The following is a 22,349-nucleotide window of genomic DNA, read 5'->3' on the forward strand; positions in this document are numbered from 1 at the left end:
TAGACCAGTAGGGGATCAGGCAATCTCTTAAGTATTCTGGTGCTGAATTGTTTAGGTCTTTGTAAACAGGAACCAAACCCTTAAACCTGCTCCCTCAGCACAGGTGTGATATGATGGCAATAAGCTAATCTGGCTGCGGCCTTCTGCATCAGCCGCAGCTTCTAGACCTCAAGGGTAGCCCCTAGCAAAGCACACTTCAGTAATCCAAAGCGATGGTTCCAGGCACAACAGGTAGCAAGGGAATAAGGGTGGAGACTTAAAGGGGAACAGGAGACCTTTCAATGGTGGAAGTTAGTGGAGCAAAGGTCTCAGGCAGGGATGATACAAGAGGTGACAGATAAGTGGGGGGGGCGAAGATCATGGAGGGCTTTCAAGGTAAGGGTGAAAGGCTTGTGCAGGATTTGAGAGGACAAGAAGCTAGTGTAGGGATGTAAGGGACAGGATTGACATGCTCAGAACTCAAGAGTGTTGAGAGATGAGAGTGATGAAGCCCTATGAAGACAGACTGAAAGAACTGGGCATGTTTAGCCTTGAGAAGAGAAGGCTGAGGGGAGATAGGATCACGCTCTTCAAGTACTTGAAAGGTTGTCCCAGAGAGGAAGGCCAGGATCTCTTCTCCATCTTCCCAGAGTGCAGGACACAGAATAATGGGAACATCAGGAAAAACGTCCTGACTGTTAGAGCAAGACAACAATGGAGCCCATGACCTAGGGAGGCAGTGGGCTCTCCCACAGTGGAGGCATTCAAGACAAAGCTGGACAGCCACCTGTTAGGGATGCTCTCACTTGGATTCCTGCACTGAGCAGGGGGTTGGACTCGATGGTCTTATAGGCCCCTTCCAACCCTACTATTCTATGACTCTATGATTTTGGCAGATCGCGATCCAAATAGCAAGCAAAGCTTTTCCTGTCCTCTGATTAAAAATTTGGCAGCACTCCCACAGGACCAGATATCAGTGCTTTGGGCTGGTGAGTCACGAGCTGGCTATCTCTCCAACATGAGGCGGTGATTCTTGGGCCTGGTCTTAAGGAGATGCGGCAGGGGTGGAGAGAAATTCCTTCCAGTACGTGGAAATGCTTAAAGTGTGCGGAGTGCCCAGGAGACACACGGTGGCTTGTTAAAACACCCTGACACCCCCTCCTTCTCAAGTAGGTAGTGGCACAACTGTAAATGAGATGACCTCTTGTCATGATGGTCATAGACGTGCGTACAGGGTATGTCAGGTGTGCCCAGGTTTTAATCTTTTAGGATTTAAGTTTGCTCACATTGTTTGAGATGCGGCGTTGCGTTTTGATTTAATCGCATGATATGCTCTTTTAGTTTTAAATTATAGATTATTGTATTATGCAGTAAGTGCCAAACTGCATAATATAGTTGTGGTAGAAATGTATAGGGAGCCTGCATTCGCTCGCAGCATGCGTCCCCACTACTGTGGTGCCGTGTTGCCACTGCCCCCTCCGACAACTATTCCAGAAAATTCTTTCACCTATATAAGCGGCCACACACACACACACACACACACACACACAGAACAGGAGTTTTGTCTCTTATTTTTTAAGTTTTTATTTCTTATGTAAAGCTTAGTTGTTTTCAGTAAAGTTTAGTTTCTTTAGTTTGTTTGTTGAATAAAAATAATATCCTTTATGAGTGAGTATTCAATACATGTTCACTTTTAAAATAAATAAATACATAAATACATAAATAAATAAATTTCCCCGGGAGAACACCCTAATGAAAAGTGCTGCGCACGCCTATGATTATGGTCCTTCGAGGTGTATAGGGTAAGACTTAATCCTATCCTATGAAATGGACCCCTGTTGATACTAGGGGGCAGACAAACCTGCCCGTTTTCCTTTCTCCCGTGTTTGATTTTTTTTTAAAATCCCAGGTTCTTTCCATCCTGTTTCTGAAGACTCGTGAGAATGTTGGTAAGTTCTTATCTAACAACGAACCGAATGAAATTCTCGGCCATCTACACCAGGCTGAATTCAATAGGCACAGCTATTCCTACCATGAAGAGAATCATGTTGCACTTGCCTGCCATGTAGGTCTTAAAGATGAGGGGGTCGTCAGAAAAAAAAGATGCGGCAGCCCTAATTGAGCACCACACACGTTGCTGAATACCCAGGGATTCAAATCTTGACTTTTAAGAGTTAAGCACTCAAACCTGTCAGCCTGGATGCACGAACGTCAGTTTCGCTTTCTCCCACATTCAAATCATTTAATCTGATGTTCTTTCTGTCCTGTTTATGAAGAAATCGCCAAATTCTGGCAAGTTTTGTTATCAAAAACTGAACTGAATTAATTTCTCTCCCATCCCTAACTGGCACCAGTCCCTTCACACACCCCTCTTGCTTTTGGGCCGACAGTGGGAGGAAAGCAAGCTGTATGCCTCAGGGCCTGGATGGGGGGGGGGGGGGCTCTACCTGCCAATCTGTATGTTATGGGCAGTGGTGTACTGGAGCCAGGGCTCGGAGGTATGCAGCACTGGTACTTTTTTATAAGCAGAGACACTGAGATCATCTGCCACCCCTGATATTTAATTAATTAATTTATTTATTACATTTATATCCCATCTTTTTTTGCTCCTTAAGGAACCCAAGGCAGTGCACATAACCCTCCTCCTCCTCCATTTTATCCTCACAACAACAATCCTGTGAGGTGGGTTGGGCTGAGTCCGTGACGGGCCCAAAGTCACCCAGTGAGCTTCCACAGCCAAATGGGGATGAGAGCCCGGATCTCCCGACTCCCAGTCCCACACTCTCACCACTACACCACCACTGATAGAATTCCCTGTTTTTCAGAACTTGGCTGCAATCTTCACAGTTGGGGGGCAGCAGGGGTGTGTGTGTGTGTGTGTGATTAATTCTCCGAGCAACAATAAATTGTTCCCTATTGTAATGTAAAGTATCTTGGGGTGGCCTTGTCTTGAAGGGGCAAGTAAGACGCAATAGCTTTCAAAAGACCTGCTCCTCATGGAGATGAAGACTACTAGAATTGGTTTCTCGATATGGATGAACATTTTGTTGTTGTTCAGTCGTTCAGTTGTGTCTGACTCTTCGTGACCCCATGGACCACAGCACACCAGGCCTTCCTGTCCTCCGCTCTCTCCCGGAGTGTGCTCAAGTCCATATTCATTGCATCGGTGGTGTTATCCAGCCATCTCATCCTCTGCTGCCCCCTTCTCCTTATGCCTTCAGTCTTTCCCAGCATCAGGATCTTTTCCAGAGAGTTTCTTTTCCAGAATGTTTGTTGTTGTTGTTGTTGTTCAGTCATTCAGTCGTGTCCAACTCTTCGTGACCCCATGGACCATAGCACACCAGGCCTTCCTGTCCTGCGCTCTCTCCCGGAGCGTGCTCAAGTTCATATTCATTGCATCGGTGATGCTATCTAGCCATCTCATCCTCTGCCGTCCCCTTCTCCTTTTGCCTTCAATCCTTCCCAGCATCAGGGTCTTTTCCAGGGAGTTTTCTCTTCGCATTAGGTCTTTACAGCATCGGACTTTCTTTTCACCACCAGGTGTCTGCATTTTGGACTCCCCTTGAAAGTGTGGCTGTGGGGACTGTCATGATGAACATCTGCACTTCAGAACTTACCACTACACCAACTGGTTATGAGACAAAGCCCACCTGATTCCCCACCCCAGCCCCCAGTAATGCCTGATGCTTGGGACATGGAGATGTGGTTACCAAACTGGGATCGTGCATCCGGGTTCTTTAAAAAGAGTGGTACCAGAGCATAAATTTAAATTTTCCTACCTGGAAACACCTTAATCTAAGCTGGAGGAAGACGCAATGCTTGTTAAAATTACGGCTGCCTATGTGTCTTCTCAGTGGGGGAATAAAATAGTTTCCAAGCAGAAGAATATAAAACACTGTCTACACATGTTCAGAGGCCCTTGGTCTGCAGAAATGCCTGGCCTAAGAGTTCTTGAAGAACTGCTTTTAGGGCACAGCCCCAGCTCAGGTAAAGCCCTGCCATGACTAGGGATGGGGGAGAATTTCTCCCCGAAACTTCGGGGGGCCGAGTGCGAACGTATTCGGCCCCCCGAAGTAGTTTCGGGGAGAAATTCTCTGCCCCCCCGCCCCCCACCCCCCCGGGATGGGACTTACCTTTCCCGAATGTCCCTCCCGGCGGCGGGTCCTGGCGGCGGTTCGGCAGGTCTTCGACAGGGGCAGAGGCAGCAGCCGGTCTTTCGACCAGCTGCCGCCACCGCCATTCCAAGAAAAGTAAAAAAAAAAAAAACACCCCCGTGATAGGCTACGTGACGATTAACGTAGCCTATCACGGCTAGATTTGCAAAGTCAGCCGTGATAGGCTACGTAAATCGTCACGTAGCCTATCACCGGTGACTTAAAAAAAAAAAAAAAGCGCGTACGGCTAATGGCGGCCCCCATAGGGAGCCGCCATTCGCGTTCCTTATTTGATCGCTGTAGTCTACATAAAGATTACGTAGACTACAGTGACCAAATAAGGAACGTGAATGGCGGCTCCCTATGGGGGCCGCCATTTGCGTACGCGCTTTTTTTTTTTTAAGTCACCCGTGATAGGCTACGTGACGATTAACGTAGCCTATCACGGCTGACTTTACAGATCTAGCCGTGATAGGCTACGTTAATCGTCATGTAGCCTACCACGGGGGCGTTTTTTTTTTTAAAACTTTATTTCGCGGCCAGGCCAGGCGAGGTGCCTCCTCCCCGGCCTGAATTTCGGCCGGGTGAGGCGGGAAGCCTCCCCCCCGGCCTGAATTTCGGCCAGGCGAGGAGGGAAGCCTCCCCCCCCCGGCCTGAACTTCGGGGGGAGCAGCGAAGCACCTCCCCCCCCACCGCGAAGCAAGCTGCGAGACCAGGTAAGTGGCTTTCGTGCACCCCTAGCCATGACAACCTTCCAAACACACCAGCTGAACTGGCAAAGCAGTACCCACCACGAAGCTTGGACTTACCCACTGGAGGAAGTGCTTGGAAGCGTCCGCCTCATCCCCGTACTCGAGGGGTTCAGGTCGTAGGCTAGATGCCCCTGCAACTCCCCCAAGGAGAAGTTTGGCCCCGTGCCAGTCACCACAGGTGCTACAGAAGACACAGACAGAGAAAGAGTCATGGACAGCAGGAAAGGTGCTCACTCATGGTGTACATGGGGGCGATGATATGTGCTTTTTGGAAAGCTCAGTTCCCAACACTGGAGCGGCTCAGTCTTCCCGCACAGAGATTCTGGTGGTTCCACATAGACCTATGGCACAACTGGAGCCCACCCAGAGAAGAACCTTCAGTGTGGTGGCCCCCTTTCTTTGGAATTCCCTGCCCCTGGAGATCAGGCAGGCACCAAAACTGTGTTGTTTCTGGTGCCTCCTGAAAACAGCGCTGTCAAGGGCTCCTTGGAGGCTTCTCTCAGTCTAATCCAGTAGCCAAGTCCAGACACAGACAAAGGAATTCCTTTCAAAGCTTTATTCTTCTTTTACAACTTAACAACTATACCGATTGCAACTAGATCTGAGCAGCACAGTACCTATGCCCTAAGTTGGAACAGTTGGTCCCCGTTTGAAAGGGAATTACTGGCAGACCCCTGAACTTAAGGACTAGGGAGAGTCCCTCCCCTTTTCCCTTGGATCCTCTGGGCGCAGCCGTTGTTTGCGCGCCAACCTCGCACTTCGCCTCCTTTCCGCGCCCTCCATCTGGCGCCGCTCTCTGCGTCTGCGTCGCGCATCCACCAAGTCTGCTATCTGTGCTTGGTCACTCCCTGGACTGCTAACTAAACTAGGAATGCCGGTGGGAGGAATCTCCGTCAGCTGTTGGTCCTGGGAAAGAGGAGCGCGCTCCTCTCCCAGGAGCGACTGCTCTTCCTCAGAATCAGAACTACTCTGGGATTCTATGGGCTCAGTGTCCACCCTGACAAGCACTGTCCTATCAGGATTTCCTTAACTGACCTGCCACGGGTTTTATTGGCATTCTGTTTTTAAAAAGGCATAATTGTAATATAGTGTTTTCATCTCTTTATTCTTTTACTATTTTACCCTTTACGTTCACTGCTCCAAAATCTTTTTTAGATGTAGAGCGGTATACAAATATTGTAAAGAAATAAAGAAATAAATTCTGCAGGGAATATGGCGCTTCCTTTATTTATATCCTGCTTTTCTTCTCGAGGAGTCCGGGGTGGCTAGCAACCCTTATAAAAACAATACAAGGCATACACACTGTTAAAATCATAACTCTAAAATTATAAATACATAATAAAATACAATAAAACCATCATGATAATACCAGAAAAAAGATAAAACACTTGCCTATGCCCACATAACACCTGTGTTAAAAGAACTGAACTAGCTGCCTATTAGCTACTGAGCGAAGTACAAGGTTATGTTGTTGTAATACCAAGCCCTAAACAACTTGGGACCAGGATACTTAGCAGACCACCTTCCCTTGCACATACCAAGATGACCATTAAGATGAGCAGAGGAGGCCTTGGTGGTCATTCCAAATGTCACCGTGAAATGCCCAGATGGAGGGCCTTCTCTGTAGCGGCACCCACCTTCGGGAAAACCCTCCCTCGTGTAGTTTGGCAAACAGAAAACGTGACATCTTTCAAACGCCTCCTGAAAACACACTTGTGCATGAGGGAGAACAAATTGAAACTTAATCCAGACAAGACAGAGGTGCTCCTGATCAGTCAAAAGGCAGACCAGGGAACAGGGATTCAGCCTGTGTTGGATGGGGTTGCGCTCCCCTTGAAGACTCAGGTTCGCCGTTTGGGGGTGCTCCTGGATTCAGCCCTAAGCCTGGATGCTCAGGTTTCAGCGGTGGCCAGGAGTGCTTTTGCACAGTTAAAACTAGTGCGCCAACTGTGCCTGTTCCTGGAGATGTCTGATCTGGCCACGGTGACGCATGCCTTAGTTACATCCCGTTTGGATTACTGCAACGTGCTCTACGTGGGGCTGCCTATGAAGGGTGTTTGGAAATTGCAGCTGGTCCAAAGAGCTGCTGCCAGACTGTTGACTGGGGCTGGTAACAGGGAGCATACAACTCCCTTGTTAAAACAGCTTCACTGGCTTCCAGTCTGTTTCTGGGCACAATTTTATCCCCCATGCTGTTTAACATCTACATGAAACCGCTGGGGGAGGTCATCCGGAGGTGTGGGCTGAGGTGCCATCAATATGCAGATGACACCCAGCTCTGCCTCTCTTTCTCATCAAAACCAGGTGAGGCAGTGGCTGTTCTGAATCAGTGCCTGGGCACGGTAATGGACTGGATGAGGGCCAATAAACTGAAACTCAATCCAGACAAGACGGAGGTACTGTTAGTGGGTGGTTCGTCTGCCAGGCTAGGTAATATTCAACCTGTTCTGGAGGGGGTTGCACTCCCCCTAAAGGATCAGGTTCGTAGTTTGGGGGTGCTCTTGGATCCAGAACTGTCACTTGAGGCACAGGTGAACTCAGTGGCACGGAGCACTTTTTATCAGCTTAGGCTGGTATACCAACTACGCCCTTATCTGGACAGAGATAGCCTAGCTACAGTTATCCATGCTCTGATAGCTTCTCGTCTGGATTACTGCAATGCGTTATACGTGGGGCTGCTTTGAAAACGGTCCGGAAACTTCAGCTGGTCCAAAATAGGGCAGCAAGATTGTTAACAGGGACTGGCCTGCGAGCTCATATTACGCCAGTACTTTTCCAGCTGCACTGGCTGCCAGTCCATTTCTGGGCCCGATTCAAAGTGCTGGTGTTAACATTCAAAGCCCTTAACGGCTTGGGGCCAGGTTACCTGAAGGATCGCCTCCTCCCATATGTGCCTGCCCGGACCTTAAGATCATCATCAGCGGCCCTTCTCCGTGAGCCCCTGCCAAAGGAAGTGAGGCGGGTGGCTACTAGGAGGAGGGCTTTTTCTGTTATGGCACCCCGGCTCTGGAATTAGCTCCCTAGTGAGGTTCGCCTGGCACCTACATTGTATTCCTTTCGGCGCCAGGTGAAGACCTTTTTATTTTCCCAGGCATTTTAGCATTTTAGCTTTCTAAATTTTTATCTTTGTTGTTCTAAATCTGTATTTTAAACTCCTGCACTGATGCTAGGTTTTATTGTGGTTGTATTGTTATATTGTGGTTTTAATGTTCTGTATATTTTAAATTGTTTTATTGTGTGTTGTTTGGTTTTAATTTTTGTGAACCGCCCAGAGAGCTTCGGCTATTGGGCAGTATAGAAATGAAATAAATAAATAAATAAATAAAATTCAAAGTGCTGGCTATGACCTATAAAGCCCTATACGGCTCTGGTCCAGGTTATCTGAAAGACTGTATGCTCCCTTACGAACCTGCCCGTGTCCTGAGATCTTCTGGGGAGGCCCTTCTCTCAGTCCCACCTCTGTCACTGGCACGTTTGGTGGGAACCCGGAGAAGGCCTTCTTGGTGGCTGCCCCACAGCTGTGGAACACCCTTCCCAGGGAGGCTAGGATGGCTCCCTCCTTGATGTGTTTCCGGAGGCAGGCTAAAACATTCTTGTTCCAGCAGGCCTTTGGGACATAGTTGGAACATGGGGATAAGCTGCTAAAATGCTGTTTTAGAATGCTGTTTTAATGTTTTAATATAATTTTAATTATATTGTTTAATTTATATTTTAACTTTTGTATATTTTCATATGTTTCAATTGTATATGTTTTAATTTTTGTAGCCACCTTGTGTCCCAGTACTGGGAAAAAGGCGGGGTAAAAATATAACAACAACAACAACAACAACAGTTCACCCAGGCTTTCCCTGGGCTGTAAGTAAATCAATTATGCTGCTCCATTTAACTGCTCCTTGATTTATTTATTTTTACTGTAGTTGGAAGTGTTTTTAATGCTGGGTTTTTAATATTGTACTTTAATATTGTTACCATCTGGATGGTAACTATTACCAGAGTCCGAAATGCTATAAGCTTCAGAGACAGCCACACACCACTAGTCTCCACTCCACCTAGACCCACCAGATTCCACCAACCTCCAATTATGATCCATCATAACTGGCCTACCCCCAACTCCTCGGAGGCAAATATTTGTTTTAATCAAACGCTGGCAAAGCTGTCCCAATGGTGGTCACAGGGCTCAGCCCAACGCACCTCACAGGGTTGTTGTTGTGAGGATAAAATGGAGAGGAGGAGGATAATGTAAGCCGCCTTGGGTTCCTTGCAAGAGGAAAAAAGGCGGGGTATAAATGCAATAAATAAATAAATAAATATTCAATGGGAGGGCAGAAAAAGGATGTTGTTAAATTGGTATAGAATTCAGCTGAGAAAATAATTAAAAAAAACATACTCCAAGTTTCTAGCCCTCATGGGCATGAAAGTATACTTGAAAATGAGTGGGCAATGCCTCTGGAAATTGCAGAAGCTCAAGAGGGTTGGCTGCATAGGATTTGTAGTAGTTGGGGCAAGTGGAAGGGACAGCAGTGCCCTGAATGTGTTTATTTTAATTATAGTTGGTTATTTTATTTTTTTCCCTTCTACCTCCAGGAAGCTCAGTGTGCATGATTCTTTTCTCCACACACACAACAACTCTGTGAGGTAGTCTGGGCTGAGGGAAGGTGTCTAAAAATTATTGTATTTGTGTGCATCACAAAACCTTGCACCCTCACCCCTGGAGTATGCAAGCTGCTCTTGACAGAAGCAAGAACTAAACAGAAAAAAGCAGCCAGGAGCTACTCACTCCGGGAAACCTGGATGAGCTCTGTGACGCTGAACACACCCGACGTGACGAAATTCTCTTGGAAATCTGTTGCATCTGCAAAGAGAGATTTTACACACATTCAGAATCTGCTGCCATGTCAATGACTGCCTGATCGGATTTTTCTGGAATTTTTTAACAGTTTGGATACTGAAGTTCAACTTGGAAGAAGAATAAAGTTTCTTAAGCTTAAATTGGGCAAACAATGTGCAATGCTAAATGTTCCAAAATGGTCCATGGGGTCACAAAGAGTTGGACACGACTGAACAACTGAACAACAACAACTGTTGTTATACTCCTGATTGTCACCAGGAACTTATAATTGTGATGGTCGCCAAAAAGCTTGTGCTATTGGGCAGTATAGAAATGTAATAAATGAAATCAAATAAGGGGGAAAAAGAAAGAATAACCTGCAGAAGAGATGACACTTCTGATCCTGCAGAAGACTCAGGATCAAACAGGTGAGAGGAGGGGGTTTAGAGGTGTATGGGGGAAGACTGGGGAATGGGAATGAAGACTTCCCCATTATATCATCGTCAGGGCTGTAACAGGGTCCAATCTAGGTTTGGAGAGAGCCAAGCTATATTCCAAATTTGGGGGGGCGGGCAGGGGGAGCTATGTATCTCCAAACCCAGTCCCAAGTCTGACTGGGAGTGTTTGCCCCATCATCTCTAGATCCATCCCTTCTTTGGATTATCCTCTTAACTCAGCCCTTGGTCAGCAATTCTTTGGCTTTCATCTTCCGGTGGATCTGCTCCACAGCTCCATCCCAACTCTATCCCGATTCTTCTTGGGTTTGCACTAGAGGTCCAGGAGCTACAGATAGATTCCTCCACATCAAGGATGGGCAAGCTGCGGTCCTCCAGATATTGCTGGATTGCAACCCGCATTATCCCTCATCACTGGGTAGGAGTGACAAGAGTTTTATTGTTCAGGATTTGGACATCCCCTTGCTCACCCAGAGTGATGATGGGTTTGCTGTCCTCCTGGTCAGAACTGATTCCCGTCCTTGGGCTGCTACTCTGATCTGAATCTGAAAAGAAAAGAAAAGAAGCATGTGTAAGTTTTACCATTGTAGGAGTTGGCCATGCGCCAACACATTTTCTTTCCAAAAAACATTATATACTGTTCTTTCATTGCCAAAGGAATTCCCAGGGTGGCGCACATAAAATTATAAAAACAATATAATACAAGAACAGTAAAATTGGGCCTTTCATTGGTATGAGTGGACCACTTTTCAAAAATCTAAAACAGAGGAGGTCTAGAGTTGAGTCCAGGGCCAGCTCCGACCCACAACAGATGACAGAATCCCAGGGGTGTATTGGGGGGGGGGGGAAGCACAACTGTTCCCACTTGAAATCACCCCAGACATTTGGGACATTTTAACAGGGGCAGATGTGACCCACTCACCACCCCTTCTAGTTTTCCTGATTTCAGCCCCCATTCCCTGCTCCATACAAATGAGAGGAACAAAGAGATAAAGGTAGCATTTAGGGCAACAGTGCAGAACCTTAAGCCTAAGGTTTAGTTACCAGGAGGAAGAACTTTAAGCTAAAGTAACGCTGGTATTTTGGTATTTTGACACCAGCCCTTTTCCTTTTGGCCACCAGTGGAATGTGACTCCCAAGAGTTTTGCTGAAATAGAATTTGACCCTCAGGCTGAAAGAGGTTCAACACCCCTGGCTTATATAGTAAAGCACCTCAGCAAGATTTTTGTTTTGAAAGGTGGGGGGTTAAGTGAATAAAAATAAAAATGAAAAGATAGGAGAGAAATGGGCCTGGGTCTGTAACTTCTGTAAGCCACCCAGCCAGCTTCGTCTATGGGGCGGCATAGAAATGCAGTAATAATAATAATGAGGAGGAGGAATCAGCCCTGGATTTTGCCCAACACAATATCAAAAGCAGACCTGACGGTTCGTATTCCCAAAGGAGAAACACCTGCCAAATTTCAAGGACACCAAAAAAAGCATTGATACAGAAGTGCGAAAATGTCTTGGGGTGGGTGGAAATTCACACATCCCTCCTTGCCTGCAACATCTTTGGGTGTGTGGGTCAGTTCAGACACACACACACACATACACACACACACACACACACACACACACACACAGAGTGCTGCTAGCTTGGAGATATGCCAGCTATAGTTCTGCCTGCCACGTGGCTGTGGACAGCACAGGAGCCCGGTCGGGGTGGGCGGAATGTGGCAACAGTTCAGATCTCCGGCCCTTCCTCAAGGAGGTAAAGATGAGCAGTGCCTGACCACAAGACTAGGGCACACTGGTTTGCTATGGCAGCCGCTGAACACTAACTCCATGTCATATAAATTTTTGCAGTAAAGACTACTCTCACTCCCGCAACAGCACTCACTTCCCTGCCCGCGTGGTGATTATCCAGCCGCAGACGCGGCCTCTTGGCCCGCCTCCCTTCCCCAGGCGCAGGAAAAAGACGCAACGCCTGACCTCAGCACCCTGTGGGCGCCATCCACGCCACGCCACGCCACTGCAGATCCCACACCCATGCCATCCGTTCTGGCATGATGTAAGAATCATGCCAGACCTGCACCATAGTAATTCCCAGTATTTATTATAGGTCTTTCTTTTTTTCTTTGCAGAAAAGGGAGCTGCTTTATACCAGGTCAAGCTATTTGTCATGTGTTGTTGTTGTTCAGTCATTCAGTCGTGTCCGACTCTTCGTGACCCCATGGACCATAGCACGCCAGGCCTTCCTGTCCTGCGCTCTCTCCCGGAGTGTGCTCAAGTCCATATTCATTGCATCAGTGATGCTATCTAGCCATCTCATCCTCTGCCGTCCCCTTCTCCTTTTGCCTTCAATCTTTCCCAGCATCAGGGTCTTTTCCAGTGAGTTTCTTTTCCAGAATGTTTGTTGTTGTTGTTCAGTCGTGTCCGACTCTTCGTGACCCCATGGACCACAGCACGCCAGGCCTTCCTGTCCTCCGCTCTCTCCTGGAATGTGCTCAAGTTCATATTCATTGCATCGGTGATGCTATCCAGCCATCTCATCCTCTGCCGTCCCCTTCTCCTTTTGCCTTCAATCTTTCCCAGCATCAGGGTCTTTTCCAATGACTTTTCTCTTTGCATCTGGCAGCAGCCCTCAAGGGTCTCAGGCAGAAAAGTTACCTGATCCTTAAAAAAAACAAAACCCCACCAAACAAAGAGATGTTCGGGACTGAACCTGTGCAAAGCATGCACTCTACCGAACAAGGAGCATTCCACACTGCAACATTTTGTTACAGTTTCCACTTGTTCCCTTCTCAAAGGAAAACCACTTTGCACAAAATCAGGAGCCCTTTGGCCCTTTAAAAGTGTTTTTTCAGAACCCTGCAGGTGCTCGGAGGCATTCAAGCCAAGGTGTCACAATATATTTTTTTTAATATTTTGGCAGCCATAGATGGAGGGTGGTCAAGGAGATGACCATGTAAGTTCTTTCTAACTTGATGGTCTTATTCTGCGGTATGTACAAGTGCTGGGTTTCTCTGTTTCTTGAGGGAAAAGCCACAGGGCCTCGCTATGTGAAGAGAGCAAAACTGCACACAAGGAAAAGTCACTGCAGCAGTTCTCCTCTCCCCACTCCTCGCCTCCTGCTTTCTGTTCCTCATCAGAAATACAACTCACGCTTCACGCGGGCTGCAGCCCAGAACTCCTCGTTCTCTGCTTTCCATCTTATCTAAAAATATTCAGGCTCTTTGGGCACTCGGTGCAGACGCTGAGCTCAGCATTATAGGTTTCTACCACCACCCTGGATTAGCCAGCCTCCCCCTCCCCCTTCCAACCCAGACTCTCTACTACTTCTCCTTACTCCACACACACACACACACACACCCCTTCACTTTCTTATGCAGCAATGCTTGGCTAGAATCTGCACATCCCTGCATATTCTTGATGCCCGAACATTTTAAAAGTGTCTTTCTGTTGTGTCCCAAACAGACAGGCTGTTTGTGTTTGTGTGTGTGTGTGTGAGAGAGAGAGAGAGAGAGAGAGAGAGAGACAGAGACAGAGACAGAGACAGAGAGACAGAGAGATGCTCAAACTGCTCCAATTTAACTGGGATGCTCCTGATTTACCCAGGCTAGTCCCAGAAGTCTGAAACCTGCCCCTATCATCTTCATTAACAGCAAACTCATTTCTCTGTCTGGCTATCCTTATGCAGTCAAAACAGTGCCATTCACACACTAGAGGGAGGTACCAGTAGGCTTGGGAAAATCCCAAGGTTTGCAGAAGTATGAAAGAAAAAAATGACAACCAAGCATGAAAAAAAATGATGACTAAGCATGCTCAGAAAAAAGAAAAAAGACTAAGAAAAAGATTATGACTAAGCATAAGACTAAGACTAAGGAAAAGATGACAACTAAGCATAAGACTAAGACTAAGGAAAAAATGATGACTAACCATGCTCATAAAAAAGAAAAAAGACTACGACTAAGAAAAAGATGACAACTAAGCAGAAGACTAAAAAAAAATGATGACTGAGTGTGTTCAGTGACAGTGTAATGAGTGTCGGGGTGGGGGCATGGATTGGAATAAGGTATCCTAAAAGAAGGCATGGCTGGATGATGGGAACCCTGAAGAGTACCCCACACTGCAAGATTTTGTTGCAGCTCTCACTTGTTCACCTACCCTGCCTTAACAAAAGAAAAGTACCCACAGCAGCATATGTAACACAATACAAAAGCAATACAAAAACACAACCTTAAAAACAAAATGAAACAAAACACCCAGAAGCTAAACAACAAATCAAACAACGGTTGAAAAAAGCAGCAGAGCAAATGATAAAACCAAGATCCTACAGAAAAAGCTCACTTAAAGTGAGTTAGTAAAATGTTATCGTTTTGTCTTCGATGGACATGCTGGCACTGCCTTTTCATTTCTTTTGTTAGCGGCAAGCACACACCTAAGCTCTTCAAATTTCAGCCAACCTCCCACAGGTCTCACAAAGTTAGTGGGCATGGTGGTGGTGGGGAACATGACTTGAGATGGGCATAAAATTGCAGTGGAACCCTTCCCCTCCATGCTGACACTATTGCCTAGTCAGAAACTAAACATCGTTTGAATTGCAGGTACCGATGTGCTATTAAATAGTTGCCATCCTACTGTAGTGTGACCAAGGGACATTGGTTGACACACTCAGTATTGCCAGAGGAGGTAGGGGGAGACCTTTTAGGATACATTTCAGTATTTTTGTTATTCCCTCTCTTCAAACAGGAATACAGACAGGATTAGGCGGCGGCGGGGGGGGGGGGGGGAGGATATTGTCCTGCCACCACCACAATAAACCCCCCAGGGCAGCCAAAATAGTTGAACGATTTCACTCTAAGCCCTGAAACTGCCTCCAGGTTTGTTTGTTTTGGAGGTGGTGGGGAACCACTTCTTAGCGAACAAATAGAACTGGAAGTGTGGCTATGGTGATTTTGAGTTTAATCTTAGGAAGTGGTCTATTTCCTAACACCCCCTTGCTTCAGAAACTAGTAAAGGACAGGTGACGTAATTAGTACAACGTGTAAGAGGAGGCTTTAGCAATACGTACGAGTGCAGCAGCGGTGCCCTCTGCTAGCAGGGTGATAATAGGGGTGTTAGAAATACATGTGTCCATCATTTCATTTCTGCAATATTGGTGGCATGTGGAAATAGGGGCAGGGAGGCACAAACACTCATGCATTTTTAACGCCCCTGTTCCTACATTAGGGAACTCTGACAGAACCACCTATTCGCTCAGCAGCATCGTAACCGTATTTCTGCGTTACTCACACAAATAGGGAAATTTAGCGAAAGGGTAGCATGTTTAGGCATGCCTCCAAAGTGGTGCCAGCACTCTTGCCTCTGTCATTGCCATATTCTGCATAATGTCTGAAACAGTGTGTGTGTGGGGGGGGGGGGGGAGTCAGAAGGGAGAGAAGCTCTTATGGATTTAGAACTCTGCTCTCATGGTCCCGGTGTCATGTCCCTGCCGGAGGACCTCTTGGAAACAAACCATAGCAAGGAGCAACCCATGCCATGAGAACAGGAGCCAGACCAGGAGGATCTAGGTCCTCCGTGGGTTCATCCCAAAAGGAGGTCTGCTTCTGAGACAGAGGTTAAGTGATTATCTACCCCACAAGAGCGGGGCCATCCCAAGAGACAAGCCAGAACTGTAACTATAAGCAGAAGTGCCCTGCTGCAGAGAAAGGCTCCTCATGAGTAAAAGGCACCTCATAGGCAGGACCTTCCTCATGAGGAGGACTTCTTCCAGAAGCCTCTGATGTACTGCAGCTGAGTGCTGGGTGGGGCTCTGGAAGCTCCAGCTTATAAGCATCAGTCCTCAGGAGGATGGGCGGCTGGAACAGCATCTTTACACCAGCTCTGGTTCTTCTTGCTGTGATGCCTAACCCACCCTCTTTTGGACCTCCTGTGTGTAGACCCTGGGTGACTTTGTGTTTGGACTCTTCCTTGCCTGGTACTGTACTCTGTATCTGAACTTTGCTGGCCTGAACTTGTAACTGCTCTCTATGGCTTTGCATTTGGACTCACCCTTGCCTGTTACTCTTCTCTTTATGTGAACCCTGAGGTTTGACCTGACTGCTCTTGATTCTTCACTAGAGCTTCCTCCAGCCCTCACCCCTGCGCAACCAGGACACCTTTGTCACCAGGGTTCTAAAACACACCAGGAACCTCCATAACTTGGCTTCAGAAGTTATGCTCAACACAGACAGCAGGAGTGGAGGGAGAGTGATATTGGGAACAGGGCTAAATACATGGCCCGGCTCTCCCTTTCACCATCTTTTCCTTATCAATGTGAGTAACATGTGAAAAGGGTTTATTACACCCTCCGTCAATTAGCAAGGCTCCTCAAATTCTTCTCATCCAAATGAGTCTCCACCTGGATCTACCTCTGGGCCCTTCCTGTGTTGGGCAGCTAAGTCTGGAGTCAGTAGTCAGGACCCAATGGCAAGCCAGAAGGCAGTCAAGGAGCGAGCCGGGACCAAAGAATAACCACAGATGCAGGACCATGCCAGAGACAAGCTGGGACCCAGGAGCCATGCGCCAAGCCAGTAGTCAGGACCCAATAGCAAGCCAGAAGGCAGTCAAGGAGCGAGCCGGGACCAAAGAATAACCACAGATGCAGGACCATGCCAGAGACAAGCTGGGACCCAGGAGCCATGCGCCAAGCCAGTAGTCAGGACCCAATGGCAAGCCAGAAGGCAGTCAAGGAGCGAGCCGGGACCAAAGAATAACCACAGATGCAGGACCATGCCAGAGACAAGCTGGGACCCAGGAGCCATGCGCCAAGCCAGTAGTCAGGACCCAATAGCAAGCCAGAAGGCAGTCAAGGAGCGAGCCGGGACCAAAGAATAACCACAGATGCAGGACCATGCCAGAGACAAGCTGGGACCCAGGAGCCATGCGCCAAGCCAGTAGTCAGGACCCAATGGCAAGCCAGAAGGCAGTCAAGGAGCGAGCCGGGACCAAAGAATAACCACAGATGCAGGACCATGCCAGAGACAAGCTGGGACCCAGGAGCCATGCGCCAAGCCAGTAGTCAGGACCCAATGGCAAGCCAGAAGGCAGTCAAGGAGCGAGCCGGGACCAAAGAATAACCGCAGATGCAGGACCATGCCAGAGACAAGCTGGGACCCAGGAGCCATGCGCCAAGCCAGTAGTCAGGACCCAATGGCAAGCCAGAAGGCAGTCAAGGAGCGAGCCGGGACCAAAGAATAACCACAGATGCAGGACCATGCCAGAGACAAGCTGGGACCCAGGAGCCATGGGCCAAGCCAGTAGTCAGGACCCAATAGCAAGCCAGAAGGCAGTCAAGGAGCGAGCCGGGACCAAAGAATAACCACAGATGCAGGACCATGCCAGAGCTCAGGGAGACTTTGCTCCTCAAGCAAGAAGAAAGAGCTGTTGGTGGGGAGAGATCGGGGCATGTGCCTTGAAGCTCGTGTCCCAGTCAGGGCAGGAAGGAGCCAGCTTGTGTAAAGCACTGGTGATGTGGAGGTCACGAAGTCAGAAGACTGGCCAAGTCGAGCGCCTGCTTCTCACCACACTTGTATCCTCCAAGCCCCAGCTAAGTGCAGGCTCATCCTCTTGTGATTCCGATCCCCAGACAAGGACGTGGGGCTTGAGAGGAGGGCTGGATTAGACCTGTGGGCTGAAGGTGTCCCCCCCCCCACTCCACACCAGACATAATTTTGTATGCCTCTATCATCTTTTTTCTAAGGTAAACAGTCCCAGTTGTAAGCTTTCCTCTTAGGGGAGTTACTCCTGTCACTTTGATAATTTTCGTTTCCCTTTTCTGCACCTATAGCTTGCTACGTGTCACAGCTCCAGCTCAAAAACTTGCTCTGGATTAAAACACACACACACACACACACACACACACAGAGAGAGAGAGAGAGAGCGTGCTCCAGCCATTGTCATCAGACACCCTTGTGTTGAGGAACACCTCCTCCAGGCCTGGATTTGGAAATGTTTCTCCCAGCTCCCTGCAAAGCAATGTAGCAACCAGAATGCTTCTGGAAGCGTTCATTAAAACCAAAAACAAGCAAACAGGTTCATCTGCAAATGGCAGCCGCATGAAATCGTCGTTAATAAATGCTAAGAGCATTGCTTGGAAGGGATTGTGGATGTGGTGTCCCAGCTGGGCTCACGAGCTAAAAAGATGGTTCTTGGCCTGCTCGTGATGGCAGCTGTTCTAACTTTTCCCTTAAAGTCTGGCACGCTGTTTCTCTCTGTCCCAGCCTACGCTCGGCCTCAGAAACTGGGCCCAAGCCAAATATTTCCCTGCCAAATACTTTTCTCCTATCTCCTTCCATCTCGCACTGTGTGTGTCTCAACCCCCCACACACACACGCATGCACACTCACACTCCCCCCCTTGCACGTCTCCCCCGCGCCGCCATCACCCACTCCTTCCTGCCAGGACGGCCTTTGGCATTTCATTTCACAGCCTCTGTCCAATGTTGTGACCAGTTGTGCAACCGGCAGGGGGCCCGGAGCGAAAGCGAAGAGGATCCAAGCCACCACAGTCAAAACACAGAACTCCAGGCCTGCCAACTAGCCCAGCGGCATTCCTGCATTCCCTCTCTCGCATGCTGTCCCAAAAGATTGATTTGGAAACGGCTGCTACACTTTTGCTTTACTGCAAGGGAAAAAGTGGGAGCTTTCCCCCTCCACACCTTATCCCCACCATACGCCAGCATATGCATGGACAATTCATCCTAATTACATTGGGGGAGGATGGGAATTCAACGGCAAGGAGCCCATGAAGAATGTTTTTCAAGGCAGTGCTTCTCGGATGAACGTCAGCAGGCATGGGCAGCCATTTTGTGTTTTCCCCCCCTTCTCTGCTTGCCAACATAACTCCCCCGTGCGGCCATTTTGTGCCGAGTTTGGAACCCCAGTGAGGGAAGTTACTGAATAGATCCCTGAGGCTTGCAGGAAAAACAACAACCCTAAATTTGTGTTCTCTCATGTCTTTCCAAAATAATGATATGTTTGCTATGCCAACGCTGGAATACATGCTTTTTTTTTTTTTTAACAACTCCTTTCCATCACATCCCTCCCACCACCCCACCCCACCAAGAACTTGGTTCCCCAGTGGTCTCAAACAAGCAAAGAAATCTGCACAAAAATTGCACTGAAACTGAAGAAATAACCCACGACGTAAAAACAAACATCGAGGAATGTATGCAAACTGCCCATGCACCCGCCCCCCACGCAAATCCAGTCTTCTTCTTGTATCCATTTTTATTTTGGCAAGAAATATGTTTTTAAAATTAGAAGCGGAAAAAATGGAAAAGGAAGAAAGAGAAATGCTTGGTTTGCAATGGAACACGAAAGAAAATAACACACGGTTCACAGGCTGTTTATTTTGGAAGTGGAATCTCGTCATAAAAAAAAAAAAAATCCTCTCCAGGCCCCCAACTTTCCCTGGCTGCTCCTTTTCCACAACTCCACCACCACCACGCACACTGCACATACACATACACACACACACGACCAGCAGCCATTTTGAAGGCAGAAAAGCACAGTTAACCGCACTCTCTCGCTCCAAAAAGTTTATTTCCCCCCTCCTTCCCCCTTTGGCAGCCATTTTTCTTAAAGTGTTGTAAATTCCTCCCGCTGTCCCAGAGAAAAGAGGCATCGCAGCCAAGGAAAGGAAAAGATGCCAAGGCTACAAGAGGGCAGTGGGTGGCGTTTCTCCCCTGCCCTATCTTTTTTATTTTTAAACTTAGCAATGAGCCACTATCGCTGGCAAAGAGTAAGAGAGAAGGAGACTTCCAGAAATATCAGACGCCAGAGTGTGAGCTACTTAAATCCAGAGAGAAATTGAAAAGATGGAGAGGGAATGGACTTCTGAAGAGAGGGGAAGGTGGGAAGAGGTTTGCTGTCATGCGTGCGCATGCAGGCACGCACGCACAGACAGGTGCTTCCTCCCTCCTCCTGGTGCTGTTTGCAAAAGTTTTTAGTGGTGGTTGTTTTTTTTAACACCCCCGGCTTTTCTGGAGGTTGTTGGCAAAGGACGTCTGCCAAAGCTTGCAGTCCAGGGACTTGGCGGTGTTTCGCAGTTAGTGCAAGGAAGGAAGCTGTGAATCCAGGATCCTCGACTTAAGAGACAGGGGAAGAGGGAGTGGTTTAGAGTAGGAACAACAACCTACAGGCCACATGACGGAGAATCACACGTGCTCCCCCTGCACCCCACAAACGCTTGAGGGGCCAGAGGAGTCATGCCTGTTAGCCACACCCCATCCGTCCCAACACTTGCGCTGGCCATGTGTTCAGTGCCAGTATGAAGGGGATATATGCATGATAAACATATGCATATATGCATGATAAACATATACATATGCATGATATGTATGATGTACATATGTACGGATAAATCAGGATTACCCTCACATGATGGAATTCTACGCACGTAGATCTGTACATGCATAGGGCCACTACACACAGCTGCAACACATACAGCCAGGGCGTGTGTGTGTGTGTGTGTGTGTGTGCGCGTGTGTTACGTGTGGCAGCATGCAGTGCTGGGAGATGCAAGCCCACTCCCCTCCCTCAACGCTGAGGAGGGATATTAATATGAGCATCCGTAGCAGAAAGACCAATAGAATGAAACTAAAAATACGTACGGACGAGCTGAAAATTCTCAGCCAGAACTTTAGGTTCAAAATGTGCCAGAGGGGGCAAAAATGCTCCCTAATGTGAGACTGGCAGCCACGCACGCCAGAGGAACTTTTCCTTCGCCGCCCCTCAATTGTGGAATGACCTGCCGGTTGAAATGCACCTGCTGACCTCGTTGAAGGTCTTTAAGTGGGAATTAAAGACACTGTTATTCCAGCAGGCCTTCCCTTTTGAGAACTCTCACTCCTCTTTGTCGACTGCTATTTATTGTTTTTATGCTGTGTTGTTTTTATTGCTGGGTTTTTTGTTAAATCGTTTTTAACTTTTTCGCTGCCTGAGTATTTGTATATCGGCAGGTTATAAATTGAATGAATGAATGAATGAATGAATGAATAAGAAAGAGAACTTGTTTCCTTTTCCTTGCCATCTTCGCTACCATCACTTTCACAGAAGTGGCAAGGACGGCTCTACCCCATGGCCACTGGTTGCCATTTTCTTTTCCTAGAAGTCCTCTTAGAAGGGCATTATTAACTATATGTCATTAGGTAGCATCATTCCCAGGTAGATTTCTGGGGGGGGTGGAGTTCTGGGAAGAGCTCTGCTTGCTATTGGCAAGCTCCCACATTTCACCAAAAATGCCCCCCCCCCTTTGCTGCCTGCAAATGGGATGTTGAAATGGAAGGAGCATGTCAAGTTCAGCCCTATATCATTCTAGACTCTAAACAGCTCCTGGCCCCCTCAGATACTTAAAAAGGAGGAGCAACCGTGGATCTTGGAGAAGCACTATGACAATCACTCTATAGATCAGTGGTAGATCACCTGCTCTATGTGCGGAAGGTCCCAGGTTCACCAAGCAAAAACAGGTACTATTGGCAGATTTATGGGAGAATAGCCACTGCATTATGGCAGAATAACCTGAGCTGGAAGGGACTTCGAAGTCCAACCCTCCCCAGTGCAGGAAATCCACTACTACAATTTTGCATGTCGGTTTAATAGCTCTTCTAGTTGACACAATGTTGGATATATATGTGTGAATTAATCCTGACTTGGGTCAGGGTCACACATTACGAGAGTGACGCAGGAGTCCCATTTCCTGATATCTGTAATAATCAGAATGGTTTGTTGGGCTATATATGCATGCACTAAATTCCAGCTTTCTGGCTGGTGTGGAAGTTGTCGAATCCTTGTAAGATATATTTCATATCCCCCATTTCTAGGGGAGAACATATAAATCTTTGCCCCATTTTCAGACCTTATCTAGTAGGGACCTTATCTAGCGCACTGGAGTACGCACATACCACATTTCAGCTTTCTGAATGGTGTGGAACAATTGCTTATACACGCACACACGCAGAGTGAGCAACGTAATATATCCCAAGCACTCCATATATTTCAGCGCAGAGTGATGCAACGGTTACAGAGAAGATCCATCCAATCACCTGACAACATCCTTGCTGCGGTGTCCCTGCGGCTTGAAATCGTTACCCTGTCTTCTTCGTCAGAATACAGCGAGATGCGTTGGACGTGACAGATGTTCCATTTATTCATTGAGG

General features: G+C 47.7%; 1 protein-coding gene across 6 annotated transcripts in view; it reads right to left on the minus strand.

Moving 5' to 3' along the window:
• The window catches only part of NFIC (nuclear factor I C), a 178,479-nt gene that overhangs the window by 42,910 nt on the left and 113,220 nt on the right, over positions 1-22,349 (minus strand). For all 6 annotated transcript variants that reach the window (XM_084825633.1, XM_084825631.1, XM_084825629.1 and 3 more), the window contains exons 3-5: positions 10,639-10,713; positions 9,663-9,737; positions 4,943-5,066 (exon numbers count right to left, since the gene is read on the minus strand). In XM_084825633.1, the coding sequence (XP_084681759.1) occupies positions 4,943-5,066; positions 9,663-9,737; positions 10,639-10,713 (274 nt within the window). The remainder of the gene's footprint in view (positions 1-4,942; positions 5,067-9,662; positions 9,738-10,638; positions 10,714-22,349) is intronic.

The sequence above is a fragment of the Heloderma suspectum genome, chromosome Z (assembly GCF_057233095.1).
Source record: "Heloderma suspectum isolate Gila_16-S chromosome Z, 16-S_ref, whole genome shotgun sequence".
Classification (NCBI taxonomy): Eukaryota; Metazoa; Chordata; class Lepidosauria; order Squamata; family Helodermatidae; genus Heloderma; species Heloderma suspectum.